General features: G+C 43.0%; 2 protein-coding genes across 8 annotated transcripts in view; one reads left to right on the top strand and one right to left on the bottom strand.

Annotated features, from left to right (window-relative positions):
- Positions 1-23,479, bottom strand: part of CARMIL1 (capping protein regulator and myosin 1 linker 1) — a 280,855-nt gene that overhangs the window by 161,104 nt on the left and 96,272 nt on the right. For 3 of the 5 annotated variants that reach the window (XM_010974227.3, XM_010974228.3, XM_010974229.2), the window contains exons 3-4: positions 6,241-6,291; positions 2,935-2,994 (exon numbers count right to left, since the gene is read on the bottom strand). In XM_010974227.3, coding sequence (XP_010972529.2) covers positions 2,935-2,994; positions 6,241-6,291 — 111 coding nt within the window. Of the gene's footprint in view, positions 1-2,934; positions 2,995-6,240; positions 6,292-10,751; positions 10,797-20,704; positions 20,912-23,479 lie in introns of those variants that run through there. The other 2 variants (XM_010974230.3, XM_045509552.2) reach the window with 2 other exon arrangements.
- The window catches only part of LOC105084186 (cytidine monophosphate-N-acetylneuraminic acid hydroxylase), a 216,769-nt gene continuing 213,288 nt past the window's right edge, over positions 19,999-23,479 (top strand). For 2 of the 3 annotated variants that reach the window (XM_045509555.2, XM_074348187.1), the window contains exon 1: positions 19,999-20,458. The gene's annotated coding sequence lies outside the window, so the exon portion shown is untranslated. The remainder of the gene's footprint in view (positions 20,459-23,479) is intronic. The other variant, XM_074348191.1, reaches the window with a different exon arrangement.

Genomic DNA, 23,479 nt, shown 5'->3' with positions numbered 1-23,479 from the left:
CCTTACAAGCCTGCTGCTGTTTCATCAACACCGGCAGAAGACAAGAGATTCCTGGGTTAGAGACAAAGGACTTTATTATTCACGGTACAGGAAAGGGCATGAGCATCGTGTTTGCTTACACTCCCCCTTTCCCCAGAGTCCCACAGGGTGACATGGAGGACTCAGAGAGATGCCCGCACACACAGTGAGTTTCTTATAGGAAATGAACCATTGAGCTCAGGTAATCTGTTTTTCATAGTAAATGGTACGCAAACCTGCTCTTTGCTTAGAAGGGAAACATCCCATCATCCCACAAAATCACCCTCTGCAAACATAACCCTGAAAAGTAACCTGGGTAAAGAGCAGTCCCAGCACTGAATTCGTGGCATACCCAGCAAGACATGTAGGAGCGTCAGAGACCCATGAGGAACATCTCCCAACAGCAACAAGGCAAGAAATTGAAAAAGGAGGAAGTAATAGTGTCTTTATTCATAAACAACACAATCATCTATGTAGAAAATGGTGGAATCTGTTTTTTAAAAAGCTCCTAGAACTAATGGATGAGTAGAGCAAGATTGTAGGATATAAGAACAATATGCAAAAGTCCATTGTACCTATATATATCAGCAAGAAACAACTGGAAATCGAAGTTTTAAAAAATCCTATTTACAATAGCATCAAAAAAACCATGAAATACTTAAAAATAAATCTGACAAAAGATGTATAAGACCTATACACTGAAAGCTACAACAAAATACCACTGAGAGAAATTTTAAAAGACCTAAATACATGGAGAAATACACGGTTTTATCTTGGGTCAGGGACTCCATGTTGTTAAGATGTCAATTCTCCCCAAACTGATTTATAGATTAAATATAATCCCAATCAAAAACTCAGCCGCTTCATAGAAACTGAGCTGAATCTAAAATTCATATGGAATTACAAACAACTTCACAATTCACAAACTAAAACAACTTTGAAAAAGAACAAAGTTGGAGAACTAACATTATCTGATTTCAAATCTTATTATAAAGCTACAATAATCAAGACAGCATGATAATAGCATAAATACAGACAAATAGATCAGAAGGACAGGATTAAAGGGAGCAGAGAGTCCAGAAATAGACCAACATTTATGTGAACAATTGATCTTCAACTACAGTGAAAGCTAGTTCAACGGGGAAATGACAAGTCTTTCAAACAAATGGTACCGGAACAAGTGGAAATACTATATATAGTACAAAAGAAAAAAGAAAAAATTGATCCACACATTGCTTTACATACAATAATTACCCCAAAATGGATCAGAGACCTAAGTGTGTAACCTAAAGGTATACAACTTCTAGAAGACATAAAACATTCTGTCACTTTAGGTTAATCAAGGATTTATTCAATATGACACCAGCATGATCCATAACATATTAATAAACTGGACTTCATCAAAATTTAAAAGTGATTTTTGAAAAGCACTTTAAAGAAAATGAAAAGACAAGTCACAGACTGAGAGAAAATATGTATAAATAATATATCTGATAAAGGATTTGTATTTAGAATCTATAAAGAACTCTTATCTATGAAGAACTCTTAAAACAGTAAGAAAACAATTCAGTTTTTTCAAATGGCAAAAGATTTGAACTGATACTTGAATAAAGAAGATATATGATTGCAAATAAGCAGATAAAAAGATGCTTAGTATCTGTAGTCATCAGGGAAATGCAAATTAAAACTATAGTGAAAAAGCATTACAAACCTCTTTTAAAATGGCTAATTTAAAACACTGGCCATACCAGTGCTGGGGAGGATGTGGAGGAACTGGAACTCTTATACAATGCTGGTGGCAATGTAAAATGGTACAACTACTCTGAAAAACAGTTTAGCAGTTTCTTTAAAAGTTTACCAGATACCCACCATACAGTTCAGCCACACCACTCCTTATTATTTACCCTTTAGAAATAAAAGCCAACATCCAAGCAAAGATTTGTACATAAATGTTCATAGCACATTTGCTTGTCAGCCAAGAACTGGAAACAAACCAAATATCCATGACTTGGTGATGAATAAACAAATTGTGATATAGCCATACAATGGAACACTACTCAGCAATAAAAAGGAATGAACTGCTGAGACATTCAACAAAATCAATCAATCTCAAAATAATTATACTGGCTAAAAGATGGCAGACAATCAAGAGTACACACACCGTATGATTCCATTCACATAAAATTTCAGAGAATGCAGTGGGGAGGGGTGAGAGGGAGTGTTTACTAAGACAGATGAGAAAAACTTAGGGTGATGAGTATGTTCAGTATCTTGACTGTGATGATGGTTTCACCGGTCTACATGTCAAAACATATCAAACTATACACTTTAGTTGACTGCATGTTACGTATAGCTCAATAAAGCTATCTTTTAAAATCTACATTGTATCTAGTAACAACCTTTAATGAAAAAGAACATGAAAATGAATATATGTATGTATATGCGTGACTGGGACATCGTGCGGTACACCAGAAATTGACACATTGTAACTGACAGTATGTCAATTAAAAAAAAAAATCTACATTTTATTAATACCAAAAGATTCATTCATCACTTTATTCCCAGAAAGACCTTATATTGTACTGTAGAGCAGCTATGAAATTTTAGTGCTAAAACTTGTGCATCTCTAAGGAACAGCACTCTCATGTATACATCACCAGCTAACATTAGAGCTAATTAGTTCTTTCCAAATTGTGTTATGGAAAACCTATTTCCCTTATCACAAATTCCCAACCCCTGCCCACCTAGCCCCTGTTCAGTCTCTCATTTAGAAACCTCCATTTTCCCTTATCTTGTTTTTCAACATTATCTCAAGAAACTTTTAATAGTGAACCAAATAGAAGCAGTTTCCTGGTTTCAGAAACTCAAGCAAAGGCCTGACCTTTCAGGAATGACAAACAGGTTGTTCGCACTCACCTGAGCTGGCTTGCTGCAGATGACGCCATGAATCTCCAAGTAGCTGAAGGTTACCTCGAGCTGCAATTGAGGAGGGAGAGGGAAATAAAGACCAGTAATGAGGGTTTTAAAACCTGCAATTCCAAGTAAAAATGCTACAATCAGAAACAGTCCAAGGGCAAACAAAGTACGGGGCATCTTCTGAAGGTCAGCTGGTTTTATTATCTCCATTCATTCAGTAAGACATGACTTTGATATATCATATTTCAGGAAAAGTATTATTCACTTTCCTAAAGGACTGAAAGCAAACTACAAGTCTGGCTTTTTAAATTTCATCCAGGGACAAACCCAGTGGAAAGTTTTTGTACTTCTACTCCAGTATTTATTTGTTGAGCAGTCAATGTATGAAGGGAACCATCTAAATATACCTTTTCCCCTGATTTCAAGATTTTGCTTCTGTAAATCAGATCAGGATAAAGACAATGTTGGGTTTTCCCTTCTTCCTAGACCCTTACCTCTTTGGGTTACACTCTGACCACTCATGGGAGTCATCATTCCTCCCACTGTCTTTCATTCAAGTTACGACTTTGAACGGATTTAGACAAATACAACATTTAGGAATTTTAAACTGTGCTTCAGTGAAACACAGAGTTAAGTCTTCTCTCTCTCTGCATATATATAAATGATCATTTATTTCCTCTCTATTTTAATAACAAGTGCCCCTTCCTCTCTTCTCCTGTAATTAGCATTTCTTTTTCTTCAAAGTATCTCCAGTCTCGTACTCTTTGCCTGTTTTTCCTGGACAACAGCCACTAATCTTTCCCCCAGTTTTGCGGTCTTTCATCCGAGTACAGCAAACAGTCACAGGGCATGGGACTAAAGACAATGGAGAACTGAGTTGGATCCGTTTATTCTATCCTCTCGCCTTAAAACTAGAAATGTCATGGGAAAACAATCTATCCAGAACCAAACCCATAAAACCCTTAGTTCTGCCTGCTGGTGCTATGTCGTACCATTACACATTTCGTAGGATAAATCTTAGAACAGAGAATCCCTGAATTTCCAGTTAAATACATTGAAGTATGGTCATGAGAACTGGAGGTAGAAAGATAACTCATTCTTTCATTATTTGTGTAGTCAACCAACAGACATTTATGGAAAGCCTACTATGTGTCAGGATTAGAAGGAGGAATGAGACATCTATCTTGTCCTCTTGAGAGTTAAGTCACCCTGGAGGCACATTTTAAAAATTCAATTAGCACAGAAGTGTTCTTACCTATCATTATCAAGATCTATACTTGGTGGGTTTTGAAAAGTCATTTAAAGCTGGGAATTATTTTCTGAAAAGAGTACCTCTCTATCTTCATTTATTTTGAATTAAAAGTTATAAACATATTTTCAGCCTTGGGTATAGTTCCAAAGTTTCCTCTTTGAGTGAAGCCCACTGGCTGTCTTTCCAATGGCATTTCCTCTGCAGGCCACACCCAGAAATGCAGGGCACCCAACTTCCAAGTCAAGCTCTTTAAAATGGAGTGAGAACTTGAAGACACAAGCAATATGAGGGCACTAAGTTCTCTAGAGTATTATGCTCCCCTCCCCCCAGTCTTTAATAGTTGTCTGGTCCTTAACAAGACAGTAATTTAAAAAAAAATTAACTTTTATCAACAGTCACTATTTCATAGACATTCTCTCCTTTTGCAGCCTATTTTATTGATATGTAAAATATCTTTAATCTCAAAATGTATTACTATAATTATAAATGCTTTGAAAAGGTTTGGAAACAAACCACTTGACCCTTGGTGGGCATCTCATTCAATTGTGGGAACAGGTGTAAGCAGGTACATTCTCCTATAACCTAGCAGCTATGAAAATGCAGCTGGTATCAGTCAGCATCATTGGGGATAGCATGGGCAGTTTGCTCAGTTTGGCTGGTGAGGTGAGGTGGAGGTCAGTTAAGATGCTCCTGCTTCACCTAAGGGCTGTCCCAGGGATAAGTGAAGTACCAGGGAGCCAGGGGAGCACTGAGACATTTCAGCTAGGCCCTCAAGGATGACTTCAAGTTTGCCAAACAAAGAAGGAGTGAAAAGGGAAATCCAGGCAGAAGAAAAAGAATTTGCAAAGGCATAGAGGCATTCAGTGAACTAGGGCAGGGTGGAAACTAGAAGTAGACCTGCAGTTCCAGTGACCAGCAAGGGAGGACAGGCTGAGGATGTGATTCATCAGAGTCCAGTTATTATTAATGGTGAGGAGGGGAGTCACTGACACAGACGGACAGACATCACAGCAAGGTTCAAGCCATTCTCTCTAATCTCATCCACGGCTATTTTTTTAATAGGCCTGTGCTCTCAGTCCCCACGACTGCCCCTCCCCTGACTCCAGCCCACCCCAAAGACAGTTTAAAGAATGTCACTGAGCAGGAGGACTAGATAGGCAGCTGAGACACAGGCAGGCTGCAGGAAGACCTGAGGACATCTTTAAGACAGAACCAGAGACACTAGTGATTGGTTCAACAGGAGGAAGGAATTAGCCCAAACTCTCAGTAGCTCTTCTATCATTCTCTCACTAACCCCACCTCTACCCTCAGCAAGACAGCCCGCATCTGAAAGACAACAGAGCAAGTCTAAATGTGACTATGTGATGGTCCTTCAGGAACCCCCACTATTCCACAGGCAGTGATCCATGTCAATTGCCCATCTTCCTGATCAGTTTCTCTCCCTCCACAGCCTCCACCATCCTGGGTCCAACACCCCAGCTCCCCAAATGCACTGTGCTCCTGCCGACTGCTGAACCTTTGACCAGTGAAGACCCCTTTAACACTCTGGTTGACATGGGGTGATCCTCCAATCCAGCTTCTCTGTGGACACTTCCCTGATCTGATAATTACCCAGGGAGGAGGGCTGTGCTGGCCATGTTCCCAGAAATGCACTCTCCAGAGTTATGAAGGTTATTTCCCACGTGTCAAAACCTTAGAAAAATCTGCCATTAGTGGACTGAAGGAAATAAGAACTAGACTTGAAGAAAGTGTAAACCCTGCCCCAGTTGAGAGAGAAAAATAACCGAAATCCACAAGCCTCTGGGATGAGGAGCACAAAAGCTTTCACCACTTTTCTCAGGATGCCTTTTCACACAGAGAGGAAGCAAAGGAGCAAAACATGTCTGTCATCACAATTTAGGTGCTTTCTAGGGAGGAAGAAAGAAAATACAGTTGTACTAAGGGAACTCCGGACACACTGGCCTGAATCATAAGTCTAAGTAATTGAGAAGTGAGTGTGTGTGTGTGCACACACGCACGCACACGCTGCTAGGAGGAAACTCACCGACACTTACCTTGGTGGGGATTCGTGCTGTTACCAGGAAGGCTCTGCATGATGTTAGCACCTGTAAGACAGAAGCAGCGGCACCATGTCAGTACAGGCTGGGGGCTGTGGTATGACCCACAGGTCTTTAATGCTACTTTAATGCTCCTGTCATGTAAGAAGAATAAGTGAGCTGGAACAGCTTCTTGGCCCTGTAGGATTATTAGTTTTACTCTAGGAGTCACTGCCAAGGGCCGTGTTGAACAAATCACCTGCAAAATCTCAAGATGAGCCATCAGTCAGCAGTCCAAAGGACCAGAAGTTCACTCCAGCTGAGAAAGAAGGTCTCCGTGATATTAAAATACAGATATCTTATCCACAGCATAAGCCCCACTGTATCAACAGCGACCTTAATGAAAAGGCCAGGTACTCATTCGCTCTCCCCAAATGACAGCCATATTCACCCTCTTGCTTTCCATTCTCTGCACACTAGCTGATCACATTTACATAATATATAGGCAGCAAAACAGGCTAGTCTTCACAAAAGTCATCCCTAACTCTGCTTCTCAGCTATGCCTCTCTCACTCCCAGAGAGAACATTTACGGAAGTTTCGATTCCAATACTCAGCTAAGAACATGTCGATCACCCATGGGGTCCCATATGCCGATAGCTCCTCTTCCCCAGCAGGGGCCTTTGTGAATACAAGGGGGCTGGAAATAGTCTGAACTCTTAGTTCAGACTTGGCGCAGGGATGCCACGTCCACAACCCTCAGTGTCTGAACACACCACTCTGCAACTTGGAGGTCCGGGCAGGCCTCACAGCCCTTTGCCATCAAGAAAGGGGACTCCAGCACTTGTCAAGTTCTGGAGGGATAACTGTTCTTGATCTTCCAAAGATCTTGATCTTCCAAAGACTCTTGTCACTGAGTTGATATTTAGCAAATGATGTGTATGTGCTAGTTTAAGGATGCCAGATTTGAACAAAGCTTTAGAACTCAAAGGTCAAGGACACTGAGGTGCATGTTGTTACGGGACTGACCTGGATTCAAGCCACAACTCATACTGTTAATCCACTCGCAGAAGATGAATCCATGGGTGTGACTGTGGCCTGCTCTGTGCCTCTCTCTAGTCTCCCAACTCCAGGCAGAAACAGTGTATTTTTTATAAAACTCTTTTTTGAATAATCATGGGTCACCACTATTGGGAATAACTCAAGCCAATACTCTTTATGAGACAGATGACAAAGGGAGGTGGCCGGACACTGGCTGGAAGAGTCTGGTAATGTGCAAGGGGAAGGCAGAGGGGGCAAGGCCTGGCCCATTTCAAGACTTTCTACCCAAATGCCTTCAGTCACAGCTACTCACAGGAGCCTTTTTTCACCTGGATCATTTCTGCTACTTGATTTTAGAGGTGATGTGCTCTAAAAGACCATTAAGCACAAGAAAAGGTATCTATCTTTGAATATGCCATAGGCAGTTCTTTTCCCTAAGGAGTGATCCTTCCTTTTTACTAAGGCTTTTGGAGACAGGGTTTCCTTCCATTAAAACAAGCAACAGAAGTGAGAGGAATGTTTAAGAAGTGGGGTCAGATGAGTGAGAGGAGGTCAGATGTAGCCTAGTAGCAGCAGGACTGGCTATGTAACTCACAGGGCCCTTGTTCAAAAATTATAAAGAATTTTAAGACAGTGACATCTTAAGCCATGCGTAGGGCCTCCTGAGAGCGCTGCCCTGTCTAACTGGTCACGTGCCCTTGAAGCCAGCCCCAAGCAGTAGCTGCAATTAATCAAGTGTTCCCGATCTGCCATAAATGGGCGAACATCCTTGGATACGCTGATGCATTTAATCCTCCCAACAACCATATTCTATATGATTATTACCCCCATTTTACAGATGAATAAACTGAGACTCAAGGACAGAAGCAGGATTCTCAGTGAGCCTCCTCAGTCAACTCCAAAGACTAGGCTCTTCACCATGAGACTACCTTTGCATGTTCCAACCCAATCCTTCCTCCTGGTACTCCAGCCCCTGGCAGTCTAGTTTAGAGAAGTTTGCCTTCTCTAGACTAAGGCCTTGCTCCACAGCACATCTTTTTCTATTTTTTTAATTGAGTATAGCTGGCTTACAGCATTGTGTTAGTTTCAGATGTACAGCATACTGAATCAGCATTTTTGCAGTTTATACTCCATTATAGGTTATTACAAGACAATGAGTATAATCCCCTGTGCTATACAGTAAATTCTTGTTGCTTATCTATTTTGTATACAGTAGTTTGTATCTGCTAATCCCATACTCCTAATTTGTCCCTCCCCACTTCCCTCTCCCTTTGGTAACCACAAGTTTTCTATATCTGTGAATCTGTTTCAGTTTTGCATACACATGCATTTGCATTATTTTTTAGATTCCACATATAAGTGATACACAGCATTTGTCTTTCTCTGTCTGACTTATTTCACTAAGGATAATATTCTCTAGGTCCATCTCTGTTGCTGCAAATGGCAGAATTTCATTCTTTTTTATGGCTGAGTAATACTACATTCCATAGCACATCTTGATGTAGTACCCTTTCAAACATTGCTCTTCCTCCTCCAGGGGAGGGGGGAGGAGAGGAAGGTGGAGAAAAAGGAGGAGGAGGAGGAAGAAATAATGCTGAGCCTCATGGGCTCACCACCAGCACGGGCTCTAGGACGCTAGACTCTATTCTCAGCATGTCTCCCTCTTGATTTATGGTTGACCCTTCACTAGCTCGGGGGTTAGTCTGCATATAACTTGCAGTTGGCCCTCCAGACCCATAGTTCCACTGCATCTGAGGATTCAACCAACTACAGATCGTCTAGTAAGTACTGGAGTATTTACTATTGAAAAGTATTTGCATATAAGTGGACCCATGTAGTTCGAACTCCAAGGGTCAACAGCACAACACAGCACATTCATTTCTTTCTTCCAAGGGTACTTATATCCAATCTTTCCAATCTTAAGTCCATAAAATCTTTGCATAGAAGTAAAATAATAGCCAAATCATAAAACTCACATGCCAGAAAGGACTCAATATCAATCACCTAGTGAAAGAACCACTTAGGGTTTATAATCTGAGAGCAGATCCGAAGAAAACTCATAGCTAGTTGGTGCTGGAGCAGGACCAGAGGCTGCAACTCCTTCCTCGCTGTCCGTTCTTTTCACTCTCTCCTCAGCTAGCAATAAGGTTCAATGCCAAAAGCCCCAGCAGGCACATGTAGCCTCCTCAGTATTCAGAAAAATACACTCAGCTCTGTGAACATTCCATCAAAGGAAAATTGGTCCCACAAGATCCAGGATCATTTTTCAAACATGGGAGTAATTCTGGCCCACACTTGTTGGGTACAGTGTTCTCACAGGTTTGCATACACAGTCTCCTTTAATCCTCACAGCAGCCTATGGGATAGACACTTTTATTATACCCATTTTAAGAAGAAGAAACTGAGACATAGGGAGATTATATAACTTGCCCAGGTCACCCAGCAAGTAGGTGGCAGGGCTGGGATTCGCGCGCAGATGGTCTGGCCACAGAGACCGAGCTCCTAATTACTTATAGCGGCTCTCAAATCTCAGCTTCCCAAGAACCATCTTCCTCCACAGTCTGCACACATGCAAACACAGATACGTCATAGAAATTTAGAGGCAGAAAGAAGCCAACAGGTAAAAGCATCATCAATAGGATGATGGATGTTTGGATTTCATAAGAAAAAGGACCAGGCCCTATGGTCTGCCTGTGTCTGTTCATCTGTCTCTCGGTCTCTGCCTCTCTCTCTCTCCCTCTCTCTCTCTGATAGTGGGTTAATCTCTGTCTCTGTTTGCACCTGTCCACCTGATTCTCTATGTGTATCTCTTGGTCTATCTGTGTCTCTCCTCGCCTGTTTCCCACCCTTCCCTCCAACCCCTTCTCTCTGCTCCCCATCACATCCCACTCCATCTTTTCATTCTTGCCACCCCTCCTTTGGATCCTCCCCTCTTCCCTCCATTTCCCAGAGCTTTCTCCATGCTAATCACTTGAGAGCTTTTATCTTATTTATGCTCACTGCAAAACAACATGCACCCATCACAGAGGAAATACAGCATTCTGGAAGAGCATTTCATTTGGAACACAGTCATAGGGAAACCTGAACAAAACACGAAATAAAAATGACAAGACACCTTTTGACATTATTATACGCCAAGCACATTGGTAATTAAGTGATTATGAGGTCCCCTGTGTGAATCTAATTACTCAGTCTTAAACAGTAATCTCAAAACAGGCACGCAAATAACCGACACGTGGCAGCAATCAGCAGCACAAGACAAGGGCTGGCCCTTCTCCCCCGACCCCCCCCCCCCGACAGGTGTCATGTTTTGGAGAATAACGTCTCCCACGAGCAGCCAAGGCACCAGATGACCTACCTGCCTTCTCTTGACCTGCCCTCTCCTGGAAAGTCACCAGAGGCTTTCTAGGGGCCACTGACAGGGTATTAATCGGCTCAATACATTTTTAAAAGGAGAGGAAAAAACCCCAGAGTGTTCATACAGGTTCACCTTTTGAGGAAAGAGCCATCTCTTGACCATATGCAGATACACGATGTTCTACTGATCACTTCTGCTTTCACTCTGGCAACGGTGCTCACAATCCGTGGCCCTGTGTGCCAACTCCCTTTCTCGAGAAAGATTTTAAAGGCAGCGTAAGTACACAGTGTTCTTCGGCAGTTGGATGCAGGCCAAAATAATTTGTTTGAAACGAGACACTCCGTGAGGGAGCCCAGGCTTTGCAGAGAGAAGCTTTGCGCTGGCTGGTCCCCATTTCTGGTGGTCAGCCTAGGATCCCCAGAGGCACAAGGACTGTCCTCAGAAAGCCTGGAAGGGAATGGAGTGGAAAGGGTGAAACCCTCCGACACTGACCCAGCCTTTCCCAAGACTATGCCCACCTGTGAGCACAAGAGCGTAGCAATATTTTGAAGCAAGTATGAAAAGCTACAAAGGCTACCATTCCAAGAATTGTGCCTTTTGCTCCATTAATGCAAACTGGGCCAAGAAATGAGGCCACATTCATGCTGGGAATTCCAAAGAACTCAGTATCCTAGCTTTCCTGTTTGGTGCCAAGTCTGCCCTAGGATGTGTGGTCTTGGAGATCTTACAGTACACACACGTGGCTTCTAGCAGGTGAACAGGGGAAATCACACAGGAAAACTCCTCTTTGATTTATCACGAAGTGTTTCCTGACAGAGGGCACTAGCGTGGTGCTAGGGATAGCAAGCATCTTCCTTGCAGAGTGACCCAATCTTCATTTCCGGTTTCAGCACCGAGAATCCAGCATCCTGGAAACTCGGACACTTGGGTCGCCCTACTCGCTTTGATTTTGGATTCAGGGAGACAGATTCCAATTCTGGCTCTGCCACTTTCCAGCTGTTTAACCCTGGCAGAGTTAGCTGACATCCCAGTTTGCTTATCTGGAAAACAAGAAGAAAACTGCTCTGCACGGCTAATACTGCTGTTTTAAGTAAGATACAAATGTAGATAAAACCCCAGCCCAGCATCCAGAATGTCTCTGCTGAATATATCATTAACATTGGTGGGAGAGCATCTTAAATTTAGATTCCCAGAGTAAGATTAAGGAGTTACACCTATCGGATTTTTAAATAGAAAGTTTTTGTCAAATGCACAAAACAAACAACGATAAGACTGAAAGATTCTGAGACATCTCCTAGGCCGAAATATTCCTTCCTATCTATCTATCTATCTATCTGACCTTGAAGGAAAAGAATTTTCTTGCCAATTTAAAAAAAAAAAAAAATGGGAGGGGGTGTTGAAGGAGTATATGTGCTTGGCCAAGGAACCTTAACCACAAACAGCAAGCTGTAACTTCCCTCCCACTTCCTCCTCTGGGGGAGGCCCTTTCTTCCAGGAGAGTCTTAGCATGCAAACCACATTTTCAACCTCTATAATGAATTTCCTCTCCCTTTCATTGAAATGCAAGCAGCAGCCTGGTTCCCTTAGAGGATTCTTGGTTCAACTTTTCATTTCAAAATTGCACTTGGAAACATTTATAAAAATCCTCCCTACTGTTAAGACTCACAGCTTAGCGGAGAAACCTTAATTTTCTTATGGAGATGACACATAATGAGGTCGGCTGTGGAACCCTCTCACTGCACATTTACTAAAAACAGAAATAAGTAAAGTATCTATCTCACCCTCTGAAATAACTCCATTACCTAAAGCCTACCGCGGCAAGGGCAATCCATAAATTTACACCCTCTAAATCTACATTCTCTCACCCACATTACCAGAAACGCATTTCCTTTAAAACTGGGTTCTTCACAGCAGACATTCAACCAAGGGTCTTATACCCCCAAAGTGCTCTCTAATTTGACAAGCAAACTAAATGATGAATGCCACTGAATATGTTTCCCCTCTTCCAAACTCCCAGGGACAAGATCTCATTAATCCAAGACACACACTTCGGGGAGGGAGAGAGGCAGGTGGTGAGGACAGTTACCACCACTGTGGAGAGTTATGAGTGACAGATGCTAAGGGACTTGGCAAGGTTACCCACAAAGTTGAGGAAGAATAAAAAGTCTCTTCTGGCCCTGAGCCTCGTAACACCCCACAGCACACTGCTCTGACAACCATCACCCTCTCTGGCCAAAGCAGGACACTGCACCCAAAAGGAATACAAAACAAAGCATCATTTTAGTCCAATTTCTGGCCTCAAATCTCTTACAGAACTGGTCCATCATACTTGCCAGGCATCCATCTCTCTCCTACTGTCACTGATTTAACTGTGCTCTGACTAGGCAGCACAGTCCAGTGCAGGATCTGAAAACTACAAATCCCACCCCCACCTGTTTTTTACAAATAAAGTTTTATTGGGACACAGCCGCACACATTTGTTTAACAGACTGTCTCTGGCTGCTCACACTACAAAGGCAGCGTTGAGTAGATGCAACAGAGATTTTTACAGCTCACAAAGCCTAAAATAGTTACTATCTGATCCTTTACAGGAAAAGTTTGCTGACCTGGTGGAGCGGTTTAGAGAACAAACTCTGGGGTCAGGTTGCCTGGGCTTCGATCTAAGCTTCACCATTTACTGTCTGTGTGACTTGGGCAACCTCAGGGGTTCAATTTCATCTTCTGTAAAATGGGAGCCACAAGGTGCACCTCATGGAGTTCTGTGGGTTAAATGACTCAATGTGTGTAAATAAATGGACAGACGGGAAGTGCTTAAAAGAGTGCCAGCAAATGGAAAGTGCCAGTGTCTGTTATTATTTATATTTCAATATTGTAATAAAACCATACATGTTCATAATAGGACTAAACTAATAAGAGAGTTACTAGATTTAGCCCTGGTTGGGCCCCAAGATTGCCAAGTGACCAAACTCTGAACAAGGTACTATCTCTGTGGAACTGAATTCAGCCAAGTCTAAAATAAGGGGGTTGGAGCAGGTTTCTAACTTCCTACACCCTCGGTCATGACTTAGGCCTACTGTGGGACTGTCTCAGTTCTAAGACCTCAAAACTCTTTGCTGTGTGTGGACTGCCAGGAATGGTAAGCCACCAGCAAATTTTTTTTTGGTGGGGGGAAGGTAATTAGGTTTGTTTATTTTTTTCTTTTTAATGGAGGTACTGGGGATTGAACCCAGGACCTCATGCATGCTAAGCATGCACTCTACCACTGAGTTGTATACCCCCCACCCACCAGTAAATATTTGCTGAGAGGAATTAATTCCTTCTTGGGTCCCTGCTCACTGGAAGGACAGATGCTCCCTCACTAGGGGTGGTGGGGGTGGAGGCGAGTAAGCCACTGGAGTTCCGTTTTCTCTTTAGATGTCTAGTTTCGGGGAAGCCTTTGTACTCTAACACCTGTGCAAATCCATTTCTTTCCGCCTGGTTATTTATGCCATTATGCAGAAATGGAATGTTTACCTACAGCTTGTCAGACACAATCGCTTCATTCTGTCCTCAGTCCCTTTATTGTTAAGTTGTAAGGCTTTATCAAAGCATGCAAGAAAACAAACACATAATTCTTCCCCACCGATGAGCATGTGGCTACTTCAAAACAACATCAATTCTTCTTTATGTCACTCACCTTTCAGATCTTCTTTTCAAAGCACTGGCTGATATAAAATTCTGGAATTGGTCACATCGATTCTACTATAATGACGTATTTTTAAAGGCAGAATAATGGTGTTCCCACCATCCCTAGAATAGGGCCGCCTCTTAAGCTAAGAGTAAGGATGAGCCCATTACCCAGTGCCAGTCCCACGTGGTCCAGGAAGGTCACATTAAGGCACTCGTGTGTGGCAGTTTCCGCCCAGACCTCTCAGTATTGGAGTCCCACAGGTCTGTATGTAACACGCTTGGGAAAGGACCTCTGCTAGTCATCACTGTCATATTTATGTTTTAAATGAACTCACCAACAGCAGAATCACAGTCATACAAAGAGTACAGAAAACATACAACATGAATGTAATGGTCAAGTTAACCCAGTTAATTAACAAAACTTCTGCTTCCCTAACACAAGGACAGCCTATCTCTTCCTGAATACGTTATGATTCACTAGAACCCAATTCTAGTGAAAAATCACAGGGTGAAGAGGGATCTGCAGATGGGCGTATCCAATTCCTTTAGTTTGTAGATGAGGAAACAGACCAAACAATTGTCTGCATTTATCAAGGCTTGCTTTTTTTCCCCAAACAATGGAATTTTAAGCACAAATAAATTTATTTAAAGGAAATGGGTAGCCTCTCAATTAAACAAAATCTTTAATTTAAAAACAGGGCTCAAGAGGGACAGAAACCAAATCAACTCTGCAGATTTGAGGTGCAAGAACTAGTGGGAAGTCCCTTCTGGCTGCCCCTATGGAGTGAATGGACTCCAATCACTTTTCTTCCACATGTGACCCTCTCGAGATTCAAAATCCAAGGGCGAGAACCCCATCCTGGGTGAGGCAACCAATAAAGACCACCTAGAATTACTTGAAGGAAAGACATGTGACAGTTATGGCTCAATGTCAAAGAACACTGGCTCCAGAGGCAGAGAGCCTGGGCATGAATCCCCACTAGACCACTCACTACTGGATATGTGACCTTGGGCTGGTTACTCAGCCTCTCTGTGCCTTAGTCTCCTCACCTGTAAAAACATGGAGACACATCTTCTGAGAGAACGTATGTGAGGTACTCAGAACAAGACCTGGCACATAAAGGAGTCCAATAAACGCGTGTCCTTGGACAGGTTCAATAGTAATCGTAGTTCACAACTGGCTGCACAGCAGAGTTGGAACACGAAGTAAGTTTCACTCGTCTTTTACTCACATTCTAATGCTGCAGTCCCTCCCCAACCTACACCACTGTGAAGTGTCAGCCCATGTTTCCGGGCCCTGCCTCCCCATCTCTTCCAGCCAAGAAGGCACAAGTGTCACTTCCTTATTCTTCACCTTCTGCTCTATTAGCATTTTTATTGAATGAAAAAAGTGCACATTTTCTTTCCTTCTCTCAGAGCAAATTTATGAAATATTCTTCCACTCTGCCAAAGTGTGGGTGGCCTACAGTAGAAGGGGTTGATGTAGACTTAATATTGTTACATAAATAATCAGATTGAGAGATAGGCTTCATTAAATTCCACGATGAGGAATAGGGAGAGAAGGAGAAAAAAGATTTAGAGTGATTACATCAAGAAATCTTGGTATGCAAGTAATTCTCAAAGTGAGGGCGGCAGCCCCTTGGTGGGTGGTTCAATCAATTCGGTAGAGTTTAACAAGCATGTTAATGGAACAGACGACACTGAATGGGAAGTGAAAAGAAAATCAACTGCACTGGAAGTAGAAACTATAAGAACTATTTCATAAAACTTTTGTTTCAGAGATATCAGTGTGCACGTGTGTGTGTGTGTGTGTGTGTGTGCGCGCGCGCACTTGTGTACACACCTTGGGAGGGGAGTGCTTCTCAAAATCAATATAAAACAGATTTCTTCTCTGAGTCCAGGTTTTAAAAATTGGATAAAAGCTGGCTTACGGTACCATTTGCATCTGTAACTATGATCCGCAACGAGGCTATGGGCGAGGCTGAGACAGCACGGTAGATGGCAAGAGCATGCGCTTTGGAGTCCACAAACCTCAGGAGAAATCCCAGCTTTGCCATTTTGTGAGAGAGAGGTAGTAGGCAGTGCCGCTAAAACTCCAGGCTGCAGTGTCCTCACCTCTAATTTGGAGAATGTTTATCCTTGTGTAAGGATTAGAGATAACCTACCACGTGCTAAGCCTATCGCAGACATTAATATAAAAGGAGTCACTGTAACTGACCTCATGCTTAACAGAATATAGCTCTGAAAGTGAGCTGTGGAGATAAAAATACTGAGACCTGCAGAGATGTGTGCAAACCCGCTAGTTAGGAACAGAGCCAAGCCCAGATGCCCTGTCTCCTGGGCTCAGCTTCGTTCACAACACATCATCTCCAGGATGTTGCTTGAGTCAGTGCAGGGGGAGATTATTCCCATGGTAACTATAGCCCATCTGAGAAAACAGAGAGAATTTCCATTTCTGGGTGGTGATGTAGTGAAACCTGATATAGAGGAAGAACAGGCTTTGGACTCAGGCCCATTTGAATTCACTTGCCAATTCCCCACCTAACAATCACGTCATCTTTCTGAGTCTTATTTTTCTTACCTGTAAAATGGGAATGGCCTAAGCTCTGTTTGACAGCTGTGAGGATTAAACGGGTTAACTTGTAAAAACCCTAGCACTCTCCTAGACTTTATTCCCTTGACTTCATTCACTGATGATGCTAACACCTGGCTAAAAATCTCCGTACACCCCCTCACTCCAAATTCTGTCATCAGAGGTCAGTAATGCATCCATTCACATAAGGGCACTGACTCTGGGGAAGTACTGCAGTTTGACTGCCCCAGTTTGAATCCTGACTCCACCACTCACAAGCGTGGGTGATCTGAGGAAAGGCCTCTCTAGGTCTCACTTTCCTCATCTGTGACATCAAGGATCATCATACATACCTCAATGGGAGTTGTGATGATTGAACCACAAAACACACACAAGGTACTTAGAACAGTACTGCCAACAGAAAGTGTTAGTATCATTGTCATGCATCCAGAGAGACTCGGTGATCAGGTGGCCTTCTCATTCTTTGATCTTACGTTCCACTTAGTCATTCCCTGGGTCGTGTTATCTACTGCTTAAAACTGTACCAGCCCTAGGATTTCTAATTCATCATCCCACTCTCTGACCACAACTTTCTAATTTCTCCTGAAGTGTGATCCATGGGCCAGAGGGGCTGGCATCACTTAGGAGCTTGTTTGAAATGCAGAATCTGAGACCCTACTCCCAGACTGACTGCATCAGCATCTGCAGTTTAATAAGATCCCCAACATGACTTATATACACACTATAGTCAGCGAAGCACTTGGATCTTTTTCTCTCCTCAGCTGCGCTCACCACTCTATTTCTTGCCCCCTGACACTCCCAGGTCACTGACCATTGTACATCCTACCAGCCTATCTTCATCCCACTAAAACCCCACTGAAATCATTCCTCCCCTCTTAATACCTTCAGCCTGTGTGTTCCTTGTCCTTTCATTACACCCACAAAGAAAAACCTCAGCCCTGGATGAACTGCCCCACCCAGCATCTGCCTATTCCAGGCTTGCAGCGGTGGCTGCCAAGCGCAGCTGGAGAATGGATCTAACCCACAAGCTGATTCTGCTCCCTTCATCTGGGAAGATGACCTCGCTCCTACTCCCCCGGAGTACATAAAATCAGAATGGTATCGGTGGCCATCCCGCCCCAACCCTCCACACCCACCTGCCCCTGCGGCTACACCTGTCCTCTCTTCCTCCTCTCCCTCTGATGTGCTGGAGGTGAAATGCCCATCCCCTCACCTGGGCTCTGGGTTATATCCCGCCCACCTATGCAAGAACTTTAAGTGACCGACTCTGCCTTCTCCCTTCCATATCTAAATGTCCAAATATAGAGGTACCAAGATCTCTGTCTCCTGGATTCTTACACCCCTCTTGCAGCTCCATCTAACTCCCTCCTTCCTCTGAGCCCAACTTCTCAAAAAAGGATCTGCAATAGATGTCTTCATTTTTCTGCCTCTAATTCACTCTACTGTTCACTATTCTGCCCCCACAACTCTGCTGAGGTCCCAATCACCTCTTTGTTGCTAAGTCCAGCAGACAGTTTTCAGCATTTCCTAACTAGATTTCTCCTTAGCACTGGGCACAGCTGAATTAGATCTAGCTGAACTAGATCTCTCCTTCTCATTGACACAGCCTTTCATGCTGGGAATTCTCTTCCTCGGGTTTTCCAACCCCCTCCATTTCCCATTCCCTGTTACCTTCCATTCTCTCCCATGACTTCAATGGATCCCAGATGACTCCCAGGTTTATGTGCAGCCCAGACCTCTCTTGGATCATCAGATCTATTGACCTAACTCCACTTGAATGTCTCTTCCTAAAACTCAGCATGTGATCTTTCTTCCAGAATCTGCTCCTCCTCCTAGAGTTTGAGCTAGGTAATGAGCACCGCTATCTATCCAGTTTCTCTCGCCAGAAATCTAAGGATTGTCAATTCCACTCCCTCTCTCAGTCATTCGCCAAGTTCAATGTAATCTAAATAGTTCTTAAAACCATTCATGTCTCTCCAACTCCACTGCAAAGCCACCATCCCAAGCCACCATCATCTTGCTCCCATATCATTTGCAATAGCCTCCTAACAGAACCACTCTTGCCTCACCAATCAACTGCCTATGTAGGATGATCTTGATGTGATCTTCAAAAAACCCATGTTATCTAATCGCTTCTCTGCTTAAGCTCTTCAGTGGCTCCACAGGACTATACTGGAGCCTGCCTCATTTCACTCCCTCTCCTCCCCATCCCCCAACCCCTCCAGGTCTAGCCATGCTGGCCTCCTGTTGGTCCTCCCCAGGGGTGGGCTCCTGCCCCACCCTCTGCTTCAACTGCTCTCCCCTCCCCTCCTTTCTTTACCTTCCCCAGGTTCACACCCACTGACCCTTCAGATCCCAAACTAAAGAACTTCCCAAAGAAGGTCCAGACTAGAGCAGATCTCCTGGTTGTATTTTCCCACAATACTTGCACATTTCCTTAGTAATACCTATCACAATTTTAATGATGGGTGGAAATACATATTTAGCTCCACCAGCCCCACCAGACTGTCAGGTGTCTGGGAGCAGGGACCAAATCTGTCCTAGTCAAAGTTCCCTGCTCTCCCTCACCCCCTTTCCAGTTGTGAAAACTTGAGTTCAGTCTGAATCCAATTATAAAAATTCAGTGCTGTCTGTTTATTCCTGACGCCTACCACATAATTGACGCATCCTTCCTATTTAATAGTCATATCCTATCAGGAAAGTACCTGAAAATTTGTTGTTTGCAGCTCACCTTGACCCAGTTCAAACAGATCTACTAGCTAATCCCCAACTCACCTACCAAAACAAAGAGAAATAAAACAAGAAAAAGATAGCCCTTCCAGAGGAAAGGTGTAGAAATGCCAAACACTGACATCCCTGCTTTTTGCCTACTGTGTTCACAGAACTTGACTCACCAATTTAGCACAGAAAGGCTAGTCTTCTGCAGCTCCCACCGGCTGGGAATGTCATTTCTAGCAACGGATGCAAGGGAAGCAAAATTCACTCTATGAAATTATTTCAGACATCCCATGGCTTTCTAGACCTTGACTTTTTTCCCCCCAATTGTGCCAACAGAGTTAAATCCACAAAGCTAAACAATTCACCGAGGGTGGGTCAGGGTAATGATGGGAGAGACTTCATGCAAAACATAGGGAAAAAATCATGTTATTTTAGTGACAATTAATAGACCATTTAATCAGAAGGAAATATATCTTTAACAACCAGAGCACAGTGAAAGGAAGTTCCAGAGAGGAAGCCTATTTTTTCAAAATAGACCGTATTTTTCTTTCTTGACGCTTCAGATAAATGCGATTTGCTATTTGGAGAAGTGTTTTGCTCAGGGAACATAGAAATATCACTCATCTACTCAGAGAACCCCACCTGAGCACTGTCCCAAGTGGCTCAAAGTTTCAAGATAAAGTGAAACAGGGGCAGAGCTTTCGAAGCCAAACCCAGCCTTTGCACATGGGAGGAAGTGAAAAAGCTGACATCCTCTAGAGACAAACACTGCTTCTGCTCCGCCCTTTAATGTAGAAATTAGCAACTGGCTCTCTCCGTGGTGGTGCCTCCTCCCTGCCTCAGTGGGAACCAGCAAACTGTAAGTGATCCCCCTCATTTTTTTTTTTGCTCCCAATCACTCCCAAGCTTTCCCCTCTTCCCAGCTATGCCAGAAACAGGCGGGGTGCCCCAGTCTGGCATCAACCACTTCTTAGCACAGGACAGGAACTCTCTGCCTATTTCCATATTTCTATTTCTGTAGCTCATTGCCTCTCCTTCCAAGGCAGCCACCTGTGGTTGGCCCCTTCACCCACGGACCCCGCTCCCTCATGACAAACACACATACCTGTGCAGCCCAGCTGCAAAACCAGCAGGATCCCTCTTCTGACTTCTTTGAGTGGCAGGAGAGCAAAGGACTGGCTGGTCTACAGAAGGATCAGCCAAGACTGGAGCCCCAAGTTCTTTTTCTTTTTGAAGTTGTCCACATACAACCCCGGGAGCCCTGGCTCAAACTCTCCTCTACGTGGTCCCTCAAGAGTGGGAAGGAGAGGAGTGGGGGCCCCTTGCAGAGCCAGCGGAAAGCAGAGGCTGAAGCCAGAGTAATCTTAGAGAGGAAAGGGTGTGGAGGAAGGGTTATACCAGAAAATGTGTCTTTGTGTTTCTCCATCTTGTGCTAAAAGGAATTCCGTTAGATTAGCACTCTGGTTCCCAAATCGTGTAATTCTCTTTTCAGTGAACTCATCCTGTGCTATTCTTTTGTATTATTCATCATAATTGTCATTAAATATTTGAGTTATTCATTTATTTATTAAGCAAGTATTGAACGTGCTCCTTGGGCTGGACACTAAGGATAAAAAGATATTAAGCTGTGCCTTCAAGCAGCTTCTCTTCTACTGGGAGGAGAGAGACTATATACAAATAAATAAGTAAAAATGAGGTATGCCAGATGGTGATAAATATTACGGAGAAAAACATCGCAGGGAAAGAAAACAGTGATTGCTGTGGGTGGGTGGGGGAGGGGAGAGGGGTAGGTGACATTTTTAGTCTGGTGAGACCTCATTATGAAGTCATGTTGAAAAAGGTCTAAAAGAAGTGAAAGAATGAGCCATCTCATTCTCATCTTAGACAAGAGTGGTCCAGGCAGAGGAAACAGCAAAGGCAAACAGCATATTCCGGAGATGAGAATATGCCTGAGGTAACTGAAGGGTAAAGAGGAGCTCACGTGACCTGGGGAGAGTAGGCGTGGGTGCGGTCAGTGGGGGCTGAGAGATCTGCCACCCGGGGATTTTGAGCACAGGAGTGATGTGACCTGACATTTAAAATGATCTCTCTGACCATCATGTTGAGAACAGACTGGAAGGTGGGTGAGAGGGCAAGGGGGTTAAAACAGGGAACCCAGCCGGGAGGCAAAACTGCAGTGATCTGCGAGAAAGATGATGACGGTTGGGACCAGAGTGGTTAGAGGGAGCAGTGAGATGTGTCCAGATTCAGGATACACTTTGATGATGGAGCACAAATGGACTTGTGGCTGGAGTGAATTTGGATTACAAGAGATTAATTACTTTGCTAAAGGTAACAGTTTGGCTTGTACCCATGAAATAATTACATAACAATTCAAGACAGTACATGATAGAGTGACTACTGGATTGGTCCAAACACCTTTGGCTTCCTTTAATAATTTCCCATGTACATTTAAAATATAATAATACAAAGCCAGCGATTTTATTTGAATTCTAGAAAAGCAACTATGGGGAAGAAGGGAAGGGGAATTTTCCTGTGCCTTTTTTCAGTTCCTCTAGAGCAGTACTGTGCCACAGAACCTTCCAGAAATGTTCTGTATCTGGACTTACCATACAGTAGCCACCAGCCACATGTGGCTACTGAGCACTTAAAATGTGACTTAAGTGACTCAGTACCTAAAATTTTAACAATATTTAATTTGAATTAATTTTAATTCAAATAGCTATTTCTGGCTAGTAGCCACTACACTGAACCATACAGATCACCACACAGCAAAACCATTCCCAAACTATACATTATACTTTTTCTTATTGAAATTGAGTCAAACAGATATATATAAAATATATCTGTAAAAGTATAGATTCTCATTTTTTTTATTACACCCTTCAGTTACCATCGAATTCTCCTATTTGAAAAGAAACACTAGATAGCTTGGTTTTAAACACACTTTCTTAGTTTTTGCAGACAACTCTAACATCTTCTCGGCCATCAGTCTACCGATGACATTCAAAATGTGATTTCCCTCCCTGATGAGTATTAAATGCTAACATTTTAAATGTCACATAAAAATAAAGATAGAAGATTCTTATTATAGTTGAACTACCCTCCTGCTCTAAATTCAAAGTACTTTATGATATCAGTTATCTCATTTTTCTTCCCCAAATGAATAAAAAGGGCTGATATTAGTATCACCATTTTTCAGTTGGGAAAATCAAGGCAGAGGGAGATTAAAGGCAGCCCATTGTAGAAAGTAAGTCTATAGTTTTATTGGAAAGGATCAGAAATTAGGAAGATATAAAAAAGGAAGTCAGTTGAAAAAAAAACTACATGTAGATCCTTGGTTGCCAAATTCAAACGAGCTGAGAACGGGTCTAGAAAATGCTGTCGGGATGAACAGGGTAGGTGTCAGTGTCCCCCCCTTTGGGCCCTGTGTCTTAGACCTTCCATGTGCCTCAGCGGTGCACCTAAGACAAGATGCTGGCTCCACAACTGGGCGGTGAGGGGGATGCAGCGGTCAGGCGGGGGCTCGATGAGGGATGTGGCCTCAGTATAATGATGCTGGCTTACTCATGAGCGAACCAGATTTCAAATGACAGGGCAACATTCTTGAATAATCTCCTAACCCAACAGCTGGAGAATGAGCTTTCATTAATCTGGCTTTTGAAACACTCAGGCTAACCCCAGTTATATCACAAAATTGTATGACCCAAGAGATTAACAGGGCAATTCAATCAGTTTAGAGCTGACCTGAGAAGTTGTCAGTTCAATTCCTTCATTTTGAGAATGAGGATACTAAATCCCAGGAATACTGTCATCCTTGCAAAAGAACATAATTTTATTCATTTTGCAAGCAAGCCTGAGTTCCTATGTTACAGGTAAC

This window comes from Camelus bactrianus, chromosome 20 (assembly GCF_048773025.1).
Source record: "Camelus bactrianus isolate YW-2024 breed Bactrian camel chromosome 20, ASM4877302v1, whole genome shotgun sequence".
NCBI lineage: Eukaryota > Metazoa > Chordata > Mammalia > Artiodactyla > Camelidae > Camelus > Camelus bactrianus.
Note: the sequence above shows the minus strand (reverse complement) of the source record. Positions and strands in the feature narration are given on the sequence as shown.